This window comes from Bubalus bubalis, chromosome 3, assembly GCF_019923935.1.
Source record: "Bubalus bubalis isolate 160015118507 breed Murrah chromosome 3, NDDB_SH_1, whole genome shotgun sequence".
In the NCBI taxonomy this organism is placed as follows: Eukaryota; Metazoa; Chordata; class Mammalia; order Artiodactyla; family Bovidae; genus Bubalus; species Bubalus bubalis.
Genome location: NC_059159.1, coordinates 121,460,984 through 121,480,300, shown reverse-complemented (window position 1 = coordinate 121,480,300; position 19,317 = coordinate 121,460,984). Strand labels below are relative to the sequence as shown.

The following is a 19,317-nucleotide window of genomic DNA, read 5'->3' as shown; positions in this document are numbered from 1 at the left end:
GAGCTACAGAACAGATCCAGCATGCAGGCTGGCCTAGCCCTCAGGGAAGCAAAACTTCCCTTAGCCCCCTGAAAGTCATTAGGGGGAAGAACTGCATTTGGAAGTTATTTGCCCAGCTGGATAAGAAAAAGCCTTGGGAAGCCAAGAATATTCAACGTGGAAAGGATAGTCTCTTCAATAAATGATGTTGGGAAAACTGGATATCCACAAGCAAAAGAATGAAATTGGACCCATATCTTATGCAGAGGGCATGTAGCTCAGAGGGTAAAGCGTCTGTCTACAATGCAGGAGACCTGGGTTTGATTCCTGGGTCAGGAAGATCCCCTGGAGAAGGAAATGGCAACCCACTCCAGTACTCTAACTCAAAAATGGATTAAGGACTTAAATGTAAGACCTGAAACCATAAAACTCCTAGGGAAAAAAAAATGGGAAAAGCTCCCTGATGGTCACTTTGGATATGACAACAAAATCAAAAATCAAAAAGTAAGACTATATCAAACTAAAAGGTTTCTACACAGCAAAAGAAACAATCAACAAAATAAAAAGAAAACCTACAGAGGGTGGAAAGTAAATATTTGTAAACCACCTATCTGATAAGGGGTTAATTCGCAAAATAGATAAGGAACTCAAACAACTCAATAGCAAAAAACAAAACAAACAAAAAAACCCCCATCTGACAAAAAAATGGGAAGAAGACTTAAACAGACATTTCTCCAAAGGAAATACACCAATGCCCAACAAGTACATGGAGAGGTTTTCAATATCACCAATCTTTAGGGATGTGGATGTGACTGGTGATGGAAGTAAAGTCCGATTCTGTAAAGAGCAATATTGCATAGGAACGTGGAATGTTAGGTCCATGAATGAAGGCAAATTGGAAGTGGTCAAACAGGAGATGGCAAGAGTGAACATCAACAATTTAGGAATCAGTGAACTAAAATGGACTGGAATGGGTGAATTTAACTCATGACCATTATATCTATTACTGTGGGCAAGAATCTCTTAGAAGAAATGGAGTAGCCATCATAGTCAACAAAAGAGTCCAAAATGCAGTACTTGGATGCAATCTCAAAAATGACAGAATGACCTCTGTTCGTTTCCAAGGCAAACCATTCAATATCACAGTAATCCAAGTCGATGCCCCAACCAGTAATGCTGAAGAAGCTTTAGTTGAACGGTTCTATGAACACCTACAAGACCTTCTAGAACTAACACCCAAAAAAGATGTCCTTTTCATTACAGGGGACTGGAATGCAAAAGTAGGAAGTCAAGAAATACCTGGAATAACAGGCAAATTTGGCCTTGGAGTACAGAATGAAGCAGGGCAAAGGCTAATAGAGTTTTGCCAAGAGAACGCACTGGTCATAGCAAACACCCTCTTCTAACAACACAAGAGAAGACTCTACACATGGATATCATCAGATGGTCAATATGGAAATCGGACTGATTATATTCTTTGCAGCCAAAGATGGAGAAGCTCTATACAGTCAGCAAAAACAAGACCGGGAGCGGACTGTGGCTCAAATGATGAACTCCTCATTGCCAAATTCAGACTGAAATTGAAGAAAGTAGGGAAAACCACTAGACCATTCAGGTATGACCTAAATCAAATAACTTATATTATACAGTGGAAGTGATAAATAGATTCAAGGGATTAGATCTGATAGAGTGCTTGAAGAACTATGGATGGAGGTTCATGACATTGTATAGGAGGCAGTGATCAAGACCATCCCCAGGAAAAAGAAATGCAAAAAAGGCAAAATGGTTATCTGAAGAGGCCTTACAAAAAGCTGTGAAAAGAAGAGAAGCAAAAGGCAAAGGAGAAAAGGAAAGACATACCCACTGAATGCAGAGTTCCAAAGAATAGCAAGGAGAGATAAGAAAGCCTTCCTCAGTGATAAATGCAAACAAATAGAGAAAAACAATAGAATGAGAAAGATTAGAGATCTCTTCAAGAAAATTCAAGATACCAAGGGAACATTTCATGCAAAGATGGGCTTGATAAAGGATAGAAATGGTATGGACCTAATAGAAGCAGAAGATATTAAGAAGAGGTGGCAAGAATACAGAGTTCAGTTCAGTTCAGGCGCTCAGTCGTGTCCGACTCTTTGTGACCACATGAATCGCAGCACACCAGGCCTCCCTGTCCATCACCAACTCTCAGAGTTCACTCAGACTCACGTCCATCGAGTCAGTGATGCCATCCAGCCATCTCCTCCTCTGTCGTCCCCTTCTCCTCCTGCCCCCAATCCCTCCCAGCATCAGAGTCTTTTCCAATGAGTCAACTCTTTGCATGAGGTGGCCAAAGTACTGGAGTTTCAGCTTTAGTATCGGTCCTTCCAAAGAAATCCCAGGGCTGATCTCCTTCAGAATGGACTGGTTGGATCTCCTTGCAGTCCAAGGGACTCTCAAGAGTCTTCTCCAACACCACAGTTCAAAAGCATCAGTTCTTTGGCATTCAGCTCTCTTCACAGTCCAACTCTCACACCCACACATGACCACTGGAAAAATCATAGCCTTGACTAGATGGACCTTTGTTGGCAAAGTAATGTCTCTGCTTTTGAATGTGCTCTCTAGGTTGGTCATAACTTTCCTTCCAAGGAGTAAGTGTCTTTTAATTTCATGGCTGCAGTCACCATCTGCAGTGATTTTGGAGCCCAAAAAAATAAGGTCTGACACTGTTTCCACTGTTTCCCCATCTATTTCCCATGAAGTGATGGGACCAGATGCCATGATCTTTGTTTTCTGAATGTTGAGCTTTAAGCCAACTTTTTCACTCTCCACTTTCACTTTCATCAAGAGGCTTTTTAGTTCCTCTTCACAGAAGAACTATACAAAAAAGATCTTCATGACCCAGATAATCACAATGGTGTGATCACTCACCTAGAGCCAGACATCCTGGAATGTGAAGTCAGTTGGGCCTTAGGAAGTATCACTACGAACAAAGCTAGTGGAGGTGATGGCATTACAGTTGAGCTATTTCAAATCCTAAAAGATGATGCTGTGAAAGTGCTGCACTCAATATGCCAGTAAATTTGGAAAACTCAGCAGTGGCCACAGGATTGGAAAAGGTCAGTTTTTAATTCCAATCCCTAAGAAAGACAATGCCAAAGAGTGCTCAAACCTCCACACAATGGCACTCATCTCACGTGCTAACAAAGTAATGCTTAAAATTCTCCACTCCAGGCTTCAACAATACGTGAACTGAGTACTTCCAGATGTTCCAGCTGGATTTAGAAAAGGCAGAGGAACCAGAGATCAAATTGCTATAATCCACTGGATCATCGAAAAAGCAATAGAGTTCCAGAAAAACATCTACTTCTGTTTTATTGACTATGCCAAAGCCTTTGACTGTGTAGATCACAACAAACTGAGGAAAATTCTTCAAGAGATGGGAATACCAGACTACCTGACCTGCCTCCCGAGAAATCTGTATGCAGGTCAACAAGCAACAGTTAGAACTGAACATGGAACAACACACTGGTTCCAAATCTGGAAAGGAGTACGTCAAGGCTGTAATTGTATATTGTCACCCTGCTTATTTAACTTATATCCAGAGTACATCATGAGAAATGCTGGGCTGGAAGAAGCACAAGCTGGAATCAAGATTGCCGGGAGAAATATCAATAACCTCAGATATGCAGATGACACCACCATTATGGCAGAAAGTGAAGAAGAACTAAAGAGCCTCTTGATGAAAGTGAAAGGGGAGAGTGAAAAAGTTGGCTTAAAACTCAACATTCAGAAAACTGAGATCATGGCATCTGGTCCCATCACTTCATGGCAAATAGATGGGGAAACAATGGAAATGGTGACAGATTTTATTTTTTTGGGCTCCAAAATCACTGCAGGTAGTGACTGCAGCCATGAAATTAAAAGACGCTTGCCCCTTTTAAGAAAAGTTATGACCAACCTAGGCAGCATATTAAAAAGCAGAAACATTACTTTGCCAACAAAGGTCTGTCTAGTCAAAGCTATGGTTTTTCCAGTAGTCATATATGGTTGTGAGAGTTGGACTATAAAGAAAGCTGAGCACCGAAGGATTGATGCTTTTGAACTGTGTTGTTGGAGAAGACTCTTGAGAGTCCCTTGGACTACAAGGAGATCCAACCAGTGCATCCTAAAGGAAATCAGTTCTGAATGTTCATTAGAAGGACTGATTCTGAAGCTGAAACTCCAATACTTTGGCTACCTGATGTGAAGAACTGACTCATTAGTAAAGACCCTGAAGCTGGGAAAGATTGAGGGAGGGAGGAGAAAAGGATGACAGAGGATGAGATGGTTGGATGGCATCACCCACTCAATGGACACAAGTTTGAGGAAGCTCTGGGAGTTGGTGATGCACAGGGAAGCCTGGCGTGCTGCAGTCCATGGCATTGCAAAGAGTCGGACAGGACTGAGCAACTGAATTGAACTGAACTGAATCATTAGGGAAATGCAAATCAATGAGATATCACCTCCTATTTGTTAGAATGGCTTTTATCAAAAAGAGAAGAGATAAATGCAAGTGAGATGCAGATTATATCCCTAGCGCTTGACCTTGTTCAAAGAACAGATAGATGAATGAATCAAGGACTGAAGGTCAGTAGAGGGAAATGAAAGACACCAAGGGTTTACTTCAGGCCTCCCTGAGAGCTCAGTTGGTAGAGAATCCACCTACAATGCAGGAGACCCCAGTTTGACTCCTGGGTCAGGAAGATCCACTGGAGAAGGGATTGCCTACCCACTCCAGAGTTCTTGGGCTTCCCTTGTGGCTCAGCTGGTAAAGAATCCGCCTGCAACATGAGAGACCTGGGCTCAATTTCTGGGTTGGGAAGATCCCCTGGAGAAGAAAAAGGCTACCTTCTGGCCTGGAGAATTCCATGGACTCTATATATGGGGTCACAAAGAGTTGGATACGACTGAGTGACTTTCACTTTCACTGAGGGTTTACTTCAGTACAAATAATGAGAAAATAAGAGTGAGAGAAAGTTAAAAAAAAAAAACAAAACAGCAAAATAAAAAGGCTAAAGAAAGTCCTTGAATGGTTTATAAGGTCTCTTTCAAAGTCTAGATTTATCTAAAACTAGGTCCGATTCCTCTTTGTGACCCCACAGACTGAAGCCAAAAGGCTCTTCTGTCCAAGAATAGTAGAGTGGGTTGTCATTTCCTTCTCCAGGGGATCTTCTCGAGTCAGGGATTGAACCTGGGTCTCCCTCATTGCAGGTAGACTCTTTACCAACTGAGCCACTAGGGAAGAGCTAGAGAATAGAGACCAAGTATTTAGACAGACTCCGGTATAACTAAAAGATAAAAGCTAAAAACAGTATCTTTCCCCAACAGAGAGCATGTGTTGATGGATGACGAAGGCTTGAGTGCGGCAAGCTTAACAAAGGCTCCAGTAGCTCATATCTCAGGGGAAGGGAGCCTGGAACACAGAGGTGTTTACATGAGTCAGAATAAAATTAACCTCGGGGGAAAGCAGACTCTAGGAAGGACTAAGAATTCACCTACTCACTCCCTGAACTGAGTTCAAATTTAGGTCCCTTTCTTCAATACCAAAGTAAAATTTATTGTTGCTGTTTCTGTTCAACTCAGTTACGTAACATCTTGTCCAATGGTTCCTATCCATCTACAAATGTCTCACATGATCTAGATGGTCCCCACTCCACAACCCACTCACTCCTGAGAACATCAAGGACTTTTCCTGAGCTCCCTTCCACCACAATTATAAGAAAGAAAGCTGAGGCTTCAAGAACCACTGACAGCAGGCCCCACCTGAGCCCGATCCTCTTACCAGCTGGTACTGGCGGCTGTACAAGTCATGGCAGTTGTTGAAGATATACTCATATGTTGAGTTCAAACAGGCCTTCACACAATCTTTTACTACCTGGCTGGCTCTTGGAGGGCTCTGAAGTTCTTGTACCTGCCAATTAATTTAAAAAAATATGGGTCCAGGGTCCTGCTGACCTGAGTGAGATCTCTTCCTAGAAGTGCCCCCAAATTATCCCAGATTCCTTCATCCTTCTCAAGGTCCCTGGACCTTGCCCTGAGATGAAATTGTCAGCACAGCTGACGGAGAGAACTACCTAGTCCATCCTTCTTGATCCATGATCTTCTTGGAAGTAACTCAGGAACAGATGTATGGAAATATAGGTTTAGAGGTGATGGATCCTATAGCCTTAGACTATATACTCAATGATTCTTAGCTTCCATGTCCTGGGGCCAGGTCCCCAGCCTAGCACCACCCAACCCAAATTCATGTTTTACCTTCATTCGGAAGAAAGTAATGCTGGTCAGCAAATCCACTGTGGACTTTAAGTCCTGAAGTCGCTCAGGGCTCCCAGCAGGGAAATTATTCTGTTGCAAATCAAGAAAATGTAAGAAAGGAACAGAAGAATATGAAAGCCTTCCCTGCCAAAAGCAAGGGATCAGAAGCTTCCTAAGGACCACCCATAGGGATCTTTCCTAGTGAAGCAGAACAAAAATGCTGTAAGACTACATATCTCTCTCTCTTTTCCATGGACTCAGGCCCTTGCCAAAAGCAGGTGTTAATAACCCCAGGCCCAGAAAGCAATATGTCCTACCCCCAACCCTACTTCCCATGCAATGTGTGAGTATTTGCACAAATAAACATACAGACATTCACACACACGCACACACACTTTTTTCTTGGGTGAAGAGTCTTACACCCAAACAATGAGTTCTTCAGAAGTTACAATCTAACTGTATATCATGGAATATAAGTGGAGCCACACTATAGAAAAGACTGGGATCCAGGACGTATACTTTCTGTACAGTGGATCTTGGTTACTCTACCATTCTGGAGCCAGCAGATGGCAAAGCTCTGAGCAGAACTGCTTTTGGAGTGAGTTCCTTAGGATCTTTCCACCTTAGGATCTTTCTTTCCTTTTGGCATGAGTTTTAGGGAGAAGCTGCCAAAGAGAGCTTAAGGAAGATGCTGCACCACTCTCCATTTTAAGGGTTGCTTTTTTTAAACCTTCAAAAGGCTACTTATATGCCAAACACAAGATATACAGTCAACTCTCCATTATTCGTGCAAATGGAGGGCACTGAAGGTGCAGATAATTAAAATTGCACTTCTTGACTTTGAGGTTGTTTTATACTTACTTTTTAATGTGGGTATATTGCCTGTTCTGGAAATTCACAACACTTTAAAGCAAGTAATGAAGTCATTCTAAGGCAGCCTAACTTAGGAAGAACAAAAAAACTGCCCATTTCCCTGTCCTGATCTAGACACTCAACTTCCTGCTATATCTCTGTCCTCTCTCCATTCTAGAAATGGACATATCTGCTACAAATTACTTGCCCAAGCCAAGCTACTCTCTCTTCCCTTAGCCAGATCCGCACACCTTGCCTGGAAAATGAGGAGAATATGGCAAGACACAACAAGAAAATGTAACTATCTGTGTTTTAAAGGGCATTTCTGGAAGAGATTATCCTTAGGAGACTCCCTGATGGGAATATCATCAGAGAGTTCGGTAGAGTGACATGTGTGGGGTTAGAAAGCCAACTATCTATAAACAGCAACCACACCTGCTACTGTTTAAACACTGCATGGGCCCTGGAGTTGGAAGACCCACAGGTGTCCGTGATGTTGGCCATACTCAGATGTGATGAAAAGGACTAATTTTCCTTGCCTTCAATTTTTATAGTTGTGATTGGCCCATAGTCTGTCTAGACTGACCTTGATATTATCCTTCATCCCACCCCACAGCCATGTCTTCACTCACCCTGTAGGTAGAGAGGTCAATCCTCAGTGAGTTGTGTAGCTGGTCCAGGAGTTTCACAAATCTCTCTTTCTGAGGGTGGTAAACAAATAATGGAGAAGAGAAAAGATCAGTTCCTGAGCCCTCAGACTGTAGCAAAAAGAGCACCATCTCAGGGTGAGGAGAAAACACTGAGTTGGGGACACATCAGGTCTTGTATTTGCCAAAGAAGAGAACAACAAACCACGCAAAGGAGAAGTGGGATAGGTCATTCCTGTTCCATCTCTTAGCATTCAGACTGGGGACTCTTCCCACACTGACAAGAGGAGACACATTTCTGGGACTGGAAACAGCACTGAATACAAATCAAGAGGAGATGACCAGCGCATCTCCATCCCGCTGGGACTCTAACTAATTCAGGAAACTCTAGACACAGTCTCCAACTTATTCCTGAGTTTGTGGTGTCCTAACTTATCTTGGGATAGCTCTTAACAGTGAAACAGCCACAGCCTGGCAGTGAGGAGGGAAAAGAGAAATAGTGATACATTTGGAAGGTGATCGGTGATACATCTGGAAGGTGGAACCACATTCCACATCATTTCCCTTAGTTTATACATTTTAAATGTCAAAATAAATAACAAATACTATTTGATACTTTATTTTTATAAAAGTATAATTAAATACAGAATCACGTTCCTGCAGGCTATTTGTATAGCGGTCCTAGAACTCACATATTGATAATATTATATAGCATCAGATATTAAGTAAATAGATACTGTGAAGAAACAGAAAGGAATAGATATTTGACTGGCTTAATCAATGACACTAATTCCTCTACAGAAAGACTATCAACATCAAAAAAGTGATTACTACCAAGGAAAGGCACTCAGAGATCAGAGATACTGATTTGGGAGTATCAATAATTTTCTCTCTAAAGAGTAGTCTTTGTGGTGGATCAGAAATATTCCATCCAGTTTATATTGAACTTACATCAGGTGACATTATGAGCAATGATTCAACTTCTCAAATACTTTAACAACAGGAAAGGATATACCCTGGATCAGGAAAACAGTCCAGACACTAAGAAAGGGTTAAGTTCAGGTATGTACTGGTATTCTTGCTTAGACGTCAGACCATATGAACTTAAGTGGTATGAATCTGTCAGAGAGAGACTGAATAATAAGAAGGTTCCTTTGTGAACCTGTGGGGCTGAGGAACATGGTGACTCAACCAAGCTTTTGGCCCGGAGACTTCTCCCTCAGCCCACGTTGTGCCCCTACCAAACCACCATGGTGCTATTCCATCTTTTCTCATTTATCCATATCTGAGGAGAGTCTACTGGTATAGACTAAATACCCATAAGGAAACAAGTTCACTATCTAGGTGGCACTATATATTTGAATTTTTAGGCATATCAGCTCTGCAGTACCAACTGAAAAATCAAACGCTTGTTAATTGATAACAATCAGGTAACATGTCTTAACATCACACTCACCCCAAAGTTGGAGGCTGCAAAACGATCAGATGCAGAGACATTGGTGGAGGCAGTTGTGTGGGCATAGTAGGCATTGATGTTGGCCAGTAAGGTGCTCATCACTGCTGGCACGCCAGGACACATGTACTTGGATGACAAACACGCAAAATGCCTGAAAAACAGCGTCTTCAGCCTCAAAGACTCTTCAGGGTTTGTGGCAAAAGCCAAGTAATCAAAAGATCCCACTCTTGTGTATGAAGCTTATGATCACCTTGGCAGACAAAGATTTTCATAATTTATTTATTCAAACATATATTCAATCAACACCTACTATGTGCCAGGCCCTACGCTAAGTTCCAGAATCCAAAGAGGTGATAGCCTGGCAAGTGTCAGAAAATAAGTCAGTAACTTAAGGCATGCTATGCAAAAATTCTGTGGGAACATTCAGGAAGGTCATCTAAATTAGAATGGCTGGGGGCTAGAATAGACTAGAAAAAAGGCTTCTCAAAGAAGAGATGGTTGAAACAAATCTTAAAAGATAGTAAGAATTAATCATTGGAGAAGTATGTGGGCAAAGGGAAACTGTATTTCAAAAGCAAATCTCTTCATGGAGAAAGTCATTCATTCAGGAAACCTTCTTATAGCCGTTGTTCAAGTGTTTGATAGACAAATACTAAGAAATGACAGAGGAGCAGCAGACAGAGAACAGATAGTAAAAGGAGTTTATCCTAGATGGTATGGTACTTTTTAAACAGAGGTTTACTGTGATCAGATTAGTTTTTCAAAAAGGTCACCTTGATGGTAAAAATCAGAAAAGAAAACTTGGAAAGAGGTAAGACTAAGACAGAAAGACCAATTGAAGAGTTATTGCAATCACTCAGAAAAGAAGCAACAAGGCACCAAATGGAACAAAGAAATGGTTAAGAGCATAGACCCAATAACCAGATTCTAGGGTTGAGTCACAGCTCCACCACTCAGGGACCTTAGATAAATTACTTCAACTTCGTTATGCCTGTTTTTTACCTACAAAATGGAAATAATAATGACCTGGGATGAAATGAGTTAACATTCATAAATTACTTACACCAGTGCCTGGCACATAAGGAAATGGTATATAGAAGTTGTTATTATTATTATCATTATTACTGAGCTATAGCAATACTGATAGATTAAAAACATTTCTAGGAGGTAGAATCTAGAGGTTTCAGAGACTGCTTGGATGGTGGTAGTAAGAAAAAAAAGTTTAGGCTGACATCTGAATTTCTGTTTGGATAACTGTGTAATAAACTGTTCCATTTACTAAAATAGGAAATACAAGAAGAACAGGACAGATTTGCTGGAGATAATGTTGATTTGGATTTTGAATCATATTGAGTTTGCAATGCCTGTGGCAATACCCAGAAAGCAAATCAAAATGGATCTGAAACTCAGGAAAAGATCTGGTCTGGAGAAAGAGATCTGGGAGTCCTAAGCTCAAAAGTAGTAGTTGAGGTTATAGGCTTGGATGAAGTCATCCAGGGAGTGGAAGAAAGCAAGAAAGGCAGAGGGGCCATTCTCCAACCTCATTCCTCAACATGTTTCTCCATCTAGACTAAACTTCTTGTAATTCTTTGAATAGTCTATGCTCTGTTGCATCTTAGCATCTCTGCACCTGTCCTACCAGAAATACCCTTCCCTCTTTTCTGTATTTCAAGTGTCAGCTCTTCAACAGCTTCCCTCACAGGCCTCCCCTCAAATTTAGATGCTCTCATAATACACTGTGATTACTTCTTGATGGCACTTATCACATTATAATGCAATTGTTTGTTTACTGGTCTGTCTATTCAGTATTCTTGCCCTGAGAATCCCATGGATGGAAGAGCCTGGTAGGCTGCAGTCCATGGGGTTGCTAAGACATGACTGAGCAACTTCACTTTCACTTTTCACTTTCATGCATTGGAGAAGGAAATGGGAACCAACTTCAGTATTCTTGCCTGGAGAATCCCAGGGACAGAGGAGCCTGGTGGGCTGCCGTCTATGGGGGTCGCATAGAGTCGGACACGACTGAAGCGGCTTAGCAGCTCTCCTGCTACACCAAGTTCCCCAAACACAGAGGCCCCCCTATTCATCTTTGTGTTCTCAACATGTGGCACAACATATGACACATACAAAGAACTAAGTCAAACTAAATAAAAGAAGCACAGCCAGGGCACTAGCTACCTTCTGCTTACCCAGTGCTGTTTCCTGTGCAGAGCTCTAGTGGCAGCCCCTCCAACACACAGCCTATATCTCTTCTCATGGTGGGGACTTCTGTCATAGCACGTGTACCCTGTATGCTCAGGCCTGTGATGACTGGGCAAGTCTGTTCTTGTATACACACCCATGCCCTGTGAATTCTGGGGTAGACAGACAACTCCCCTCTCCCCGAGTTACTGATAAACACACTCCCTTTATACATTACTCTCTCTGCCTTGGGGTACAGATCCACCTCACCCAGCTCAGAGAGGGATAGCAATGAATCACTGCCTACTACCCGACTAGGGACCTGTCCACTCTATCAGTGTACCTCCATTAGCTATTTCAAGAGTTGGTAGCCATTTCCCAGGGCCCCAGGGGAGCCTTACGTCATGGCCTGATATATGGACTCAATGCCATAGCGCATGGCAAATTCATCCACAATTTCCTGGGCAGTCTCATCAAAGTACACCTTCCATGCATCATCTCCTCGAGCCTCAGGGATCTGGACTCCTCCGCTGCCCTGAATGTCCGTGAGGTAATGGAAGAGGTTCTATAGGAGACACAGTAAAATATATATTGATATTAAAGAGTTAAACTATATATTAGGAAAAAACCCTGTTGGTAAAAACCAGGAGAGTGTGAATAGGGTTCAACAGAAATTCTGTCCTTCAAGTCACTGCTCAGTAACTCCTATGGCCCCAGTTGTCTGTTCTTGCATTAGTAAAAGAGAACTGAGGCTGGGACTGTTTCTTGGGCTTGTCCGCCACGCACAGTGAGCCAAGAATAAAATAAAAATGGGCTCCAGAACTTCAAGTAGCAAGCCATCCTACTTATTGTCAAAGGCACCTCCCAACCTAGCGTTCTGGCACCCCATCTCCCAAGAGCTGGCTCACCTCATGGAGACATGTGTACTGCACATGATATGGGGCTACCTTCTCCTCTCCCTTGATCTCCACGCTGATTTGCAGTCGGATGGCCCCCGAGACGGCTGACTTGTCTGTCCTCTTCTCTAGGAAGGAAAGAAGACTGGAGATTGACCACAATGCAAATGCAGACAGCACAGACAGCTCCCATCCCGGCTTAACCCAAAGGAAAGGGGGCACCAACACAAGTGTTCACCAAACAAACTGAACTCACTGCAGTGACCATATACTTCACAAATACTCCAGAACTGGCTGGGTGGGAGAAAAGAAGTGCCCGGTGGGCTAAAGGCACTAGGGGTGAGATCTCACTCTCTGAAAGCTGGAAAAAATGTTTAGCTAGAGTGCACCCCAGACACCCCCAGGCCTCTGTCCCCATCTCTATCTGTGGTAGGTTCTCTGTTGGGAAAGCAAGCTCTGTATGGAGATGTATATGCTCTGGGGACTGAGTGGTGGACTCGGTAGACAGGGTTTTCCCCAGGTTCCCCAGTCATGCTCTCCCTTCCCAGAAGCTTTTTCTGGTCCTGCTTCCTCACCCAAGTTGTACCAGACGTCCATTTCGCCACTCAGTGTTCGAACCTCAATGATGGTTTGGCCGAGGAAATCATCAGACTCTCGCTTTAGCCGCTGCTTTACTCGTGACTTGATGTCATCATCCTCATCCCACACACGTACCTTAATGCGGTCAGAAGAGTTGTGGCACTCACTGTAAGAGAGTCAGGCAGGTTCTGTTATGGACGGGCCCAGCAACCCTCTCTCTTATGACTTCCACTTCCTTCCCAAAGCTCTACCAGCTGCACTTGAGGCTGACAGAGGAAGAGAAGGAGTCACAGAACACTGGTACTCAAGTCCCCAGTGAGTCGGGCTATCTGAGCAAATGGCTCTCCACTCCTTAGCCTGGGTATCTCTCCCAACAGAAAACAGCCTGATAGATGCCGCAGAACCCTAGGAAGCAGTTGGTAGTTCCCTCCCCAGAGTCCTGTATGAAGTCCATAAAGATGTTAAATGTTCATGGTAAGCCCATCTGGTCATATTTGCTTTAGTTTTCTGCCTAACATCCCCATATATCTGGGAATGTGCTTGGTGAACTTCTCATTCTCCTTCTTCGTCTTCTTTTTTTTTTTATCATTCTTTAATAGCCACTTGACTTGTCATTTTCTCTATGGTGCTTGCTTTGGAGGGGTAGTTTGCCAGGTACCTCCCTCACATTCTCCATCCCCAGCAGTTGCTTTTTGGATCCCTGCTGCCTTATCTAAAAGTTGTACTTGGCAGAGTTTGCTGCTCCTTATCCTATGTTCTCATAATGTCTTTGCACATTCTGTTAAAATATTATAGGATAACTACTGGTCTACTGAAAAATAACAGACAAATAAGATAATAAGACAAATTGATGAATAAATAATCATCAATAAGCCTCTTAAAGCCAGGCATTGTCTTATACATTTTTAGATGACAATATCATGTAGAGTGTCTTATACAGAATACAAGTGTGTGTTAGTCGCTCAGTCATGTCTGGCTCTTTGCAACCCCATGGACTGAAGCCCACCAGGCTCCTCTGTCCATGGAATTCTCCAGGCAAGAATACTGGAGTGGGTAGCCATTCCCTTTCCAGGGGATCTTCCCAACCCAGGGATTGAACCTGGGTCTCCCAAACTGCAGGCAGATTCTTTACCATCTGAGCAGAATACAAACTGCTAACTAAATGAAAAGTGGGAAAAATTGACTATAGAGCCAATTCATTTAGCATTAACTGTAAGTATCACTTCTCGGCCTTTTGCCAAGATTGAGTGTAGAATTAACCATAAGTAATAGTCAAGCAGGAACCAGTCAGCTTCTTGACAAAAAGGTGCTCCCCTCAGTAACTATCGCCTCTGGACTGGAGATGGCTTTTATAGGCCCCAATCCCTTTCCCCAATTTCCTTCCAAGTAGCCAAGAGCAGAAGGTCTCTACATAAGCTGCCTGTTTGGCTGATTCAGACTCAAAGTCCTGGTCCTAGGCATTAACGGGGGTGTGATAAAGCATCTGGATTCACCAGACACCAGTCCAGGTTCTAGGCTACAGCTTGCCATTTTTCAGCAGTCATCCCTTGCTGTCATATGAAATAGTCTGTACAAAAGTGAGATACTGAATAAAGGAGAAGGGAGTGGAAGCTGAGGCAGAAAGAAAAGCAGAGCACTTAAGGGAAATGGAAAATTGTCCAAATCCAAGGTTTCTATCTTCAAGTCTACCCACTTGTAGGACAAGCTGTTCCCACCCCACTCCCTAGAAGAGACTAATTCTTCCTAGGGGTTAGGAAAATGAAAAGTCTAGCATTACAGGATGGCAGGGCTGCAAGGCACACAGTTGCATGGCAGTCTCTGGCTCTGTCACTCAGCTGTAGTAAAATCTTGCTAGCACTAGAAAAAGCAGTATGGTTTGCCCAGGGGCCCCTTTAATAGCCCAAGTTAAGACTTGAGTGCAGTAACCCTGATACAACAGTCTATGAGAAGGAGACCTAGGAAAAGAATAAATGCTAGCCAATTAAAGCAAGCGAGAAATGGGTTTTCTCCACTGCCTCTACCCCATCTCTCTTAGAGTCCAAGTCCAGAACAACAGAATTTAACGCTGTTCCCAAAATATACACAGTCCCAGGAAAGACGACTTTCCCACTATGACTTACAAATGGAACTTCTCCTCCCAAACAGGATTCAGGTTTCCAAAAATGGTCTTGGTACGCTTCTTGGTTTTGCCCACTTGCACAGTCACATAAGGGTCACTGGATCCTGTCTTGTCCTTGGCTTGTAGGCCCTGGGCACACACCACTGCAACCCAGACACACATAGAAGGAGGCTTCAGAGTACACTCTGGAAGTCATGAGCCCTCCAAAGTACGACTCATATTTCCCATCTTGGAGCACCCTCTATCTGCTCCTTGTACAGGAGCAGATTTCCTCACTCCTCCACTTCTATTCTTAGCCCTAAGCCTTTCCCTCAAAGCCTAGCCCAAGAATCCTACCTCTTCCCTGGACCCTAACTGACCACTTACCCAGACAGGTCCTTACCTGTTCTGATACATGCATGCTTCAGTCATATGCACCCAGCTAATAAATCACTGGTTAACTACTCCCTGATCTCCTGCCTGTCCCCTTTCCCCCAGCCTCCCAGCTCTTATAACATCAAACTGCTAACCAAGTCTGTAATATCAGATTGTTACTAAATCCTTGCATTATCATCCAGATTGCAATCGTCAGTCTTGCCTCTCCCAGCACCACTGGCATTGGAGTCTAGAAGAGGAGGAGTGATGAATAATGAGGGCTTCATTCTGTGTTCTTTCCCCCACAGTCCCTGCTTCCTCATGCTCAGGATGCTTCCTCCCCAGGCTCCTCCCCATGGCCAAGGCCATCCCGTCCCCTCAAACTCTGGCCTGCTCACCAGTGATGGTGATTTTGGCTGACCATTTGGAGGTGCCATCCAACACACTCTGCTTCACTGTTTTCATTTGTTGCACATGGGCGACTTTGCTCACATTGAAGACATCCCGGATAACTTCAAAGATCTCTGGCTTATTCCGCTCTCGGATCTTCATGCGGTCCTTCATGGCCATGATGATGTTCTGGGTCCGGTCCTCCGCTCCATGTTTAGAGCTCTTTTCTGCAGCCCCTGAAGAATGGCCAGAGACAGAAAGTAGGGTAACCAACAGGTCACCTACCAGATCAAGGATCAGGCTGAAGAATGGGGCTTAGGAGATGTCACTGAGCAGTGAGAGAAGCTTAGGAAGACTGGTATTTTTCTGGGAAAAGTTGGTATCTGTGGGGCCTGCTAGAGTTTAATGCCTGGCCAGTGGAGTTTAAAAGGCAACTCAAAGAGTAGCAAAAAGTTGATCATTGTTATATGTTAACAATATAACTAATATATTAGTCCATTCTATTTAGAAACATATTGCGTTTTTCATGAGAAAAGAAAAAAAAATGTAGCTCAGTCTGCAGTTGGTTTTGTCTTTCTTCCATCTACATGCTTGTTGAGAGATACCCCTCCAAGTCTAAGGCCAAAATATCAAAATGGGTATCCCAGTTACCAGGGAATGGTTGTGGATAGGCACAACTCCACCAAACTCATCCAAATGCCAAGTCATGATATAGCTCTCAGAATTCATCATAGCTCGTAGCTGGGCACATCCTCCCCTGTGGCTCCAGTGTCTCAAATCTCAGAAGACATTGTGGTATGGTGAGGAAATTATGGCTTTGTTATCTGACAGACTTGGGTTCCAATCCTGACTCTACCACTCCCTGCTGGGTAAATACATTTCTCCTATGAGAAGAAAGTGGCACTTATCTCTCAAGATTTGTAGTAAGCATTTTATTAGCATAAAGCATCCAGCCCAGTGCCTGCCATCTGACACTGGGCTAAGTGCTTTATTTATTGAGTAATAAACACTCTCTACTCTTGTTACCATCAGTATTATCCTGGCAAGGCCAAGGGCCATTTTTACCAGCCATGACCCCAGCCAGCTCATCTCTGCTGTCCTAAGGATTATGGAGGAACAGAGATTTCCTCCAGTGTATTTCACCAACCAGGCTTCTCAGGCAAAGGATTCATCCTTTCTTTATTGGCAGATTGGCTCTTAACCTCTCTCCAGTCTCCAAAGGCTCAGGCCTTAACTACAAAACTTGGAGCAAAGAAGAAAGGTCAACATTCACCTCTTAACCCTGGGAGGATGCAAAGCAGATTTTCTGTCTAGGAAAGTCTAGACAGAAAAGGGAAGGGCATTTAATTCCACTCTGTACTTCATAGAACTTAGATAAATGAAAAGTGACCTGGGCTGCATCTACTCTTGCATTTAGCATATCCCATGCAATGATATTTCCCTGGAAGGGGACCTCAGAAAGGCTCTTAAAGAGAAGATAAGACACCCTGGCTATTATAGAGCACCACTTTAGAGGCTTCCAGCAAGCAGCCTATGCAGCCAGTTGCTAGTTCTCCCAATTAAAGCAGGGTGCTGCTGACACTTGTCCTTGTCACCCCCTCATGATGGGTTTGGGCAAAGTCATCACCAGCACCCAACTCTTCTGCTATGTTCAGCCTGTCTCTTCATGTCCACTACAGCCATGTCACTGGCATCAATCTAGGGTTCTTCAAAGAACGACATTTTAAGTCAACAATTCCTCGAGGCCCTTTTAGGTCTCATATCTTTCCTTGGGATAATGAAGTGCTTGTGAGTCTAAAGGTGACCTTCCTTTCTCCTACCACAATTTTTGAAGCTTTCATTGCTGTGGCGTGGCAATAAGGAACACCTGAAGACCTGGAGGGGTGAAAGAATACTTTCCTACACCCCCACCCCTGCTCTTCCCAGGGTCTAACCATAGCAGTGCAAGCCGAGCAGGAGTGGAGCAAGGAGATAAGAACTTGGAGCGCTACCATCTCCTGTGCCAAGACTTGCTGCTTTCCCTGCTCCTGTTCTTCCCACTCAGATGGTGGCACAAGTCACATGTTTAGCAAGGGCTTTGGGAGTCACACATTCTCCTTCTGGACCTCTGCCTCATCCATTTGAAGATTCTATTCTTGGTACTGATGTCTAAAATCTCCACCTAGAAGCAAGGAGTAAATTCCACCTTCCCTGAGTCTGGAGATCTAGACCTTCGGGGGCTCCTCTCTGAGGCCTAGAACCCCAGAACTCTCTCTTCCTATTAGTTCTGGTCCCTGATTAAACATACTCTAGTTTTTTGGGCAATACAGCCATCGTGGTGTGTACAATACCCAAGTAGAGCCTCTGGGATCACCTGAATCCTGGAAGAGATTCTAACTCCATCCAAGTGCCATAGGAAGCTCAATGAATTTTTCCTAAAGGTGTTTAAGCGAGTGTTACAAGACCTTGTTACAAGACAAGTTATTGGGAAAGGCAATATCTCTTGACTTAGGAACCTACTTTCTCTAAAAAGGAAAGAGCTTCAGAGTCAGGTAAATTGGAGGGATGATGGCTCAGCCATCCTGGTTCCTTGTTGCCAGACTATGTTGGAGAGGCCCTGCTGCCCACAAGCCCCCTCCCCCACCTGTCACCCCACAGGTGTACTCACGCTGCAGGCAGTCAGCATTGAGTAGGTCCTGGCACTTCTCATGGCACTTGACTCCACACTCGCTGCAGCGCATGCCCTGCCGGGCAATGCCCCAGAGCAGGCCTTCACACTCATAGCAGTAGGTCGGGGTGGTGGCTGACCACACCTCAAAGTTGTGGGGTGTGGTGCACGAGATGGGATAGATTAAGGCCTGCAGGGTTTTCTTATACACATGCGATTTCTGAAAAACACACATCCCATCACCCATCAGTGACTTTAGTTCTCTGCTTAGAGATACCACTACTAAGCCCAGTGCATGGCTATCAAGACCTCTGGCAGCCAAGGAGATGCTTCAGCCTGGCCCGGCCCACATTCTAGCCCAGCAGAAAGAAGCCCCAACATCATGTGCTCCTGGTCATCCGAAGAGCACATCCATGACCTGAATGCTGGATTTGAGCCTTGCCCCAGCATTCAGGCTCTTTAGGGAAACAGAGGGTACTAGACTCACCATAAATCCCTGACATGAGTGGTCACGTACTCCAACATGAGATTTAGGTTTACCCCTGGTCTGGACCTTTGCTTCTCCCAGTGTGGAAAACTTGATGCTATAATATCTGTTTCATTAACAGACTCCACCCAAAACTTTTGAATTCCCAGTGTATGGCTACAGAGATGATCACTGGGCCATAGGCGAGTGGATTCATGAAAGCCCATGGGTCACTTACCAGCTCTTCATCTTTGAGAGAGGTGCGTGTAGCCATTGCAGAAGTAATGCCTGCTTTCCGGGACTGGACCAGTGACTGTGAGAGAAGACTTGCTGTCAGCCCTAGCTACTAGCAAGGGCTGGGCAAAGTCCTGGGGAGGGAGTTTCAGTGACCAAAGCTATTTGATGATAACTTACTACTTTCTATTTTTACTGTCATTCACAGGGGACTCTCCACAGGTAATGGGTAACAAGTACCTGAGGT

The 19,317-nt window shown here is 43.9% G+C and overlaps 1 protein-coding gene across 3 annotated transcripts in view; it reads right to left on the bottom strand.

Moving 5' to 3' along the window:
* UNC13B (unc-13 homolog B) overlaps positions 1–19,317 on the bottom strand; it is a 204,692-nt gene that overhangs the window by 13,743 nt on the left and 171,632 nt on the right. For all 3 annotated transcript variants that reach the window (XM_044940001.2, XM_044940000.2, XM_044940002.2), the window contains 11 exons: positions 19,075–19,149; positions 18,371–18,590; positions 15,732–15,959; positions 14,981–15,122; positions 12,857–13,026; positions 12,294–12,409; positions 11,787–11,950; positions 9,205–9,355; positions 7,734–7,802; positions 6,250–6,339; positions 5,777–5,905 (listed from right to left, as the gene is read on the bottom strand). In XM_044940001.2, the coding sequence (XP_044795936.2) occupies positions 5,777–5,905; positions 6,250–6,339; positions 7,734–7,802; positions 9,205–9,355; positions 11,787–11,950; positions 12,294–12,409; positions 12,857–13,026; positions 14,981–15,122; positions 15,732–15,959; positions 18,371–18,590; positions 19,075–19,149 (1,554 nt within the window). The remainder of the gene's footprint in view (positions 1–5,776; positions 5,906–6,249; positions 6,340–7,733; positions 7,803–9,204; positions 9,356–11,786; positions 11,951–12,293; positions 12,410–12,856; positions 13,027–14,980; positions 15,123–15,731; positions 15,960–18,370; positions 18,591–19,074; positions 19,150–19,317) is intronic.